Raw genomic sequence first — 4,785 nt, 5'->3', positions numbered from 1 at the left:
GAAACTAGGTAAGAACTTTACGAAGATGATGTATTAAGAAATATGTTATAGTTTTTTATTATTTATTTATTTAATGTTATTACAATAACTAACAACTTATAAATTTATTGATATTTCTCAAAACTCATAAATGTCATAAACGAAAGATTGGATGTTGTACTGTTTTATAAAACCAAAATTGCCTGGCCCTGGCCCCATGGAGCCCCAACAATCTCATGGACCAGAGGGTCCGATGTTGGACCATCAGTTACACCTTACAATGGTCATCCACACCACGGACCATCAGATGCCTTCACATTTTAGGCCCCATTGGTAAATTGGGGTGATCTTCCACTCAGTTGAAATTTTTAATTATAAATTATTAATATAAATTCATATTTCGTGTCCCCAGACTGGGGAGCTTTTGTGTACTTGTTTAAAAGTAGGTTTAGTTTTACGACTAATCAAACACAAGTCTTGTAAGTCATGTGTTACTGTGTGAATGGGTGTGTGTTTTTATGTATTTGAGCATAGTAAAGAGTTGTGCGCTGTTTTTGTTAGTTTTTGGCACCTCAGCGTCATGCCAATAAACGTAGTCAGGCCTCTGTAGATTTGAAATCCAAATGTATGTATTAAAGCAGACAATCGTCCAATATGGTTATTATAATGTTAATTACAATATTATCCTAAATATTATATTAGTAGTAAGGTTAGCTTAAAGGTATATTTAATCATAAAAAATAAAAATTAACTATAAAAAACATAGTATTAAATATAATAATTTATAATCAGTCGGTTCTAATATATATAGTATAGTGAAAACAAAATCTCTGTTACCCTTGGAAATACAGATAAAAACACGAAATTCTTCGAAGTGTTATTCTAGGTAGGAATTATATAATTTGAAGCAGTTCTGTTTAATTTAGATAAGAAGATTAATTGAAATATCGTAATTATCGAATAAATCCTATCCTTCGTAAGTATCACTTATTAATCGATTTAGCAGTTCTTTCCAAAATGAGGGAATGGATACTAGTGTCTTTGTGCGCAGTGGCATTTGCCAAACATGAAATATACTCTGGGTACGTAACTATTAAATTAAACAGTTCGACTTTGGTGAGTTGAAACTACTTATTTGTCAAGAAATAGTAAGATATCAAACAAATGGTTCTGCCCCATGACTTACTAGGACAGCTCTGCCTGATGTTTAATAGATATACTTAATTGTAATTAAACCGCAACATTTTCATAATGAAGCATTCCGGTGACCGTCTATATCGATGATAATATCTTAAGCAATATCGTTTTGCCGGGAATCACCCCAGACCCCACAGGGTGGTCGCAATGTATGCATCTAAATCGGATTAATATACAATTGCAATCATATAAATTTTAGTTTTTTATTTATTACCTTATAGATGGAAGTCATACTACGTGGCTCCAGCTTCTCAAGAACAGCTGGTGATCTTGGGATCTCTGGAGAGCAAATTAGACGTAGATTACTTCGTCAGACCAAGACTAGACCGCGAAGGTGTGGCGTTGGTGAAACCTCAATACCAAGAAGAATTCCTTAATGTTCTGGATAATGAAGAAATATCTCATAGAGTTCACAACGAAGATATCAAATCGTAAGATTTATATATTAGAACTAATTCTATATTTATGATTTGTTCTCAAAGCGAAGATTTTTATTCGTAATTTTAATTTATAATGACTAATTTAACGAATCGTCATACAAATGCGTTTAGTAGTTATAACCAAAAATAATAAATAAATATTGATTCTCCACTTAATATATTAATATAACACTTGTATAGAAGTTATTGAAGTGCTTATAGTTTAATCGGGGCTAATTTGTATAATCGTTTCCATATGACGAGGAAAACCAATCCTGATGTTTTTAAGCCACCAGGAAGCCCACAGGAAAAAAAAGTTATACATATTTTATTAGAATTCATGGTTTTTCTGTAAACAGCCAGCTGGATATTGAAGATGAGCTTATTGAGGCAAGGCATGCAGAGTTCCGCGCTAGAAGCACACCGGAAAAACCTTACGACAATTATCTTCGATTAGACGCGGTAAGTTATAATTTAACCTCGGTATTTTGAATAGACATTTAAATAGGACAGAGATTATCTATTACATATTTTATACAATTAGTCTGTTGCAGTTAATTGTTAACACTATTTGACAACATTTATAAACAACGAGCTCAAAATCAAGCCAAATTCTAACGGTTAAGACTAAAATCTAAAATTAATTCTCAACTTTTCCTTCATTCTGTCGTTAGCTTATCGTATTGTATTAGCACCGTATTAAAATTAGAAGTAATCTTATGGAATAATGGTAAACAGCCGTAAATTTCATATTTCTATGGCAACTCGTTGAGACGGAGATGCCTATCTATAGTTATCTAGTAAAATGCAATCAAAACCACGTATCTATACGTGAGATACCAAAAATTACAAAAGGCGATAAAAAAGCAAAGGATAGGCAAGATAATTTAAAAAAAAAACGTTTTATAACCGCCACGCAAACTTAAGTCCCGCATCTAGAAGGTAGCCGAAAGCTAATGGAAGTAGCGATAGTGGTACACTTATTTTAAATATCACATAGGTACGAGCAAGGGCTGCAGTCCTGATATTTTTTTACAGATCTACAATTACATGGACGAGGTAGCCGCAAACTACCCTAATGTTGTCAAGCAAGTAACAGCTGGAAGATCCTTCGAGGGCCGTCCTATCAAGTACTTGAAAATTTCTTCTACCAACTTCGAAGATACGTCAAAATCCGTCATATTTGTGGATGCGACTATACACGCCAGGGAATGGATCACCACACCAGCTGCTGCTTATGCAATTCACAAGCTGGTCGAAAACAGAACTGATCCAGAGCTTTTGGACAACTTTGACTGGATCATCATGCCTGTGGTTAACCCAGATGGATACGAATTTTCTCATACAAATGTAAGTTATAACTTTAGTAAGTCAGATGAACCTTACATTGCGCTATTGATTTTTTTAATTTAGGTTCTGAAGATGAATGCCCTTCTCAATAATAAAAGCACTATATGGAATCAGCTTCTTACTGACGTATTTCCGAACCAATTCGGATTAGGGTCCTTCAAGAGAAGTGCGAACCACTTCTTAAAAAGCACAAGGCAGGCAACGCACTCGCGAGCCCTGGCATTAAGAGTTTCCGAGGAGAGAGAGAGGAGATATTATTGGCGGCGGTACCGCTTAACATCAGATGAGCCTCCTCCCCGTTTACTACATGTTCTAGAAAAATAAACAAAACATATTTCTTGTCAAAAATCCATAAATCAGATTGATTGCAGTCAGCAATATATTTTAGTACTATGTAGATAATGGGGTGAAAATGACATTATACATTAGATATGGACGAATAATGAAATGAAAATTTTAGGATCGATTCTGGCGCAAAACACGTTCGTTGGATCACAATCTAATAAGCTTTCTATGTCGTGGAGTTGATGGAAACCGGAACTACGATATCCACTGGGGTACCGGAGAAGACAGCGACCAAAACTGCGCCGAGACGTATGCAGGATCTAAACCCTTCTCAGAAATGGAGACAAGAGTCGTTCGGGACGTTATTAAGGAGAACTTAAGCAGAATGATTTTGTATATCACACTTCATAGTTTTGGAAGCATGATTCTTTACCCTTGGGGTCATGATGGAAGTCTTTCAAACAATGCTTTAGGTTTACATTTGGTAGGAATCGCCATGGCTGATGCAATTTACGCAAAGACCCTTCCAATCTTTCCAAGATACAGGGTCGGCAATTCCTTGCACGTTATTGGTTACAGCTCACCTGGCAATAGTGCAGACTATGCCCATTCCATCGGAGTTCCTCTGACTTATGTTTATGAGTTACCCACTATTTTACCTGATGATGATGATTATGATGAAGATAATGAAACTGATGATCATCTGAACGGGTTCCATCTTGACCCCAAATACGCCAGGCCAATTGCTGAGGAGACTTGGGAGGGAATTTCTGTAGGCGCGAAGAGAGCAAGAGGAATTGTGAGAAGTAAATAATGAAAATTATGTAATTTTTATTAAATAACTGGTATTTAAAAAGTTTCTTATTTCCGCGAGTAATAAAACAAACTTTAGTTTTTCTAATATACCTAGTTGGTGACAAAGCGAAGAAATAAAATTGTGCAGCTACCGAAGCAATGACTAGCGCCGTGTACACCACACGGCGCGCGAACGGTCTGGCGAATTTCGAAGAAACATTTCACGAACATCTCGACACAGCAATTGGTCTCTGCCGAAAGCGTATCAAAACTCCAGGCAGTGGTTGTAACAGATCTGGTCCGATATGTAATAAAAGTACCTCATTCGTTTTAGCAGCAGCGTCCAAAACGATTTTCGATTTCGGTTTTGATGGATTAATCACAGCAAAATGTGGTAAGTACCAAGTGTGTCCAGAACGAGATGAACGTAGGACCAGCTCAATATACCTTGCCACATTCTAAAAGATACTCAATTTAAGCATTATACTCCATCTTCAGCTCAGGATTTTTATCTTATTTATTCTCAACCTCTATTAATCTTCTTAAAGCATTCTCATGAATGCCTCGTTTCAAAACGGTGGCTGTAGCTCATAATGATAACGCGCGTTCCTCTGGTTAATTTTTTGGAAGTTTTGGTTCGATATCTAGTAAATATATATAAAAACTGCTTCAACAAATCTTCTAATTTATTTTTATTATTTCCTTTTTTTTCGTTTTGTTTATAATTAATAGTCCGACATAAAAGCCCGCCTAAATCTAT

General features: G+C 35.7%; 1 protein-coding gene across 1 annotated transcript; it reads left to right on the top strand.

Annotated features, from left to right (window-relative positions):
- The first annotated feature begins 946 nt into the window (after window positions 1-946).
- LOC125056954 (carboxypeptidase B-like) lies at window positions 947-4,097 on the top strand. The gene is made up of 5 exons (XM_047660331.1): window positions 947-1,061; window positions 1,398-1,607; window positions 1,955-2,057; window positions 2,634-2,945; window positions 3,406-4,097. The coding sequence occupies exons 1-5, from the start codon at window positions 997-999 to the stop codon at window positions 4,042-4,044; spliced, it is 1,329 nt and encodes a 442-aa protein (XP_047516287.1). The 5' UTR covers window positions 947-996; the 3' UTR covers window positions 4,045-4,097.
- Window positions 4,098-4,785: the final 688 nt, after the last annotated feature.

This window comes from Pieris napi, chromosome 15 (genome assembly GCF_905475465.1).
Source record: "Pieris napi chromosome 15, ilPieNapi1.2, whole genome shotgun sequence".
NCBI lineage: Eukaryota > Metazoa > Arthropoda > Insecta > Lepidoptera > Pieridae > Pieris > Pieris napi.
The sequence above is the reverse complement of the archived record's forward strand: the minus strand, read 5'-3'. Positions and strand labels throughout refer to the sequence as shown.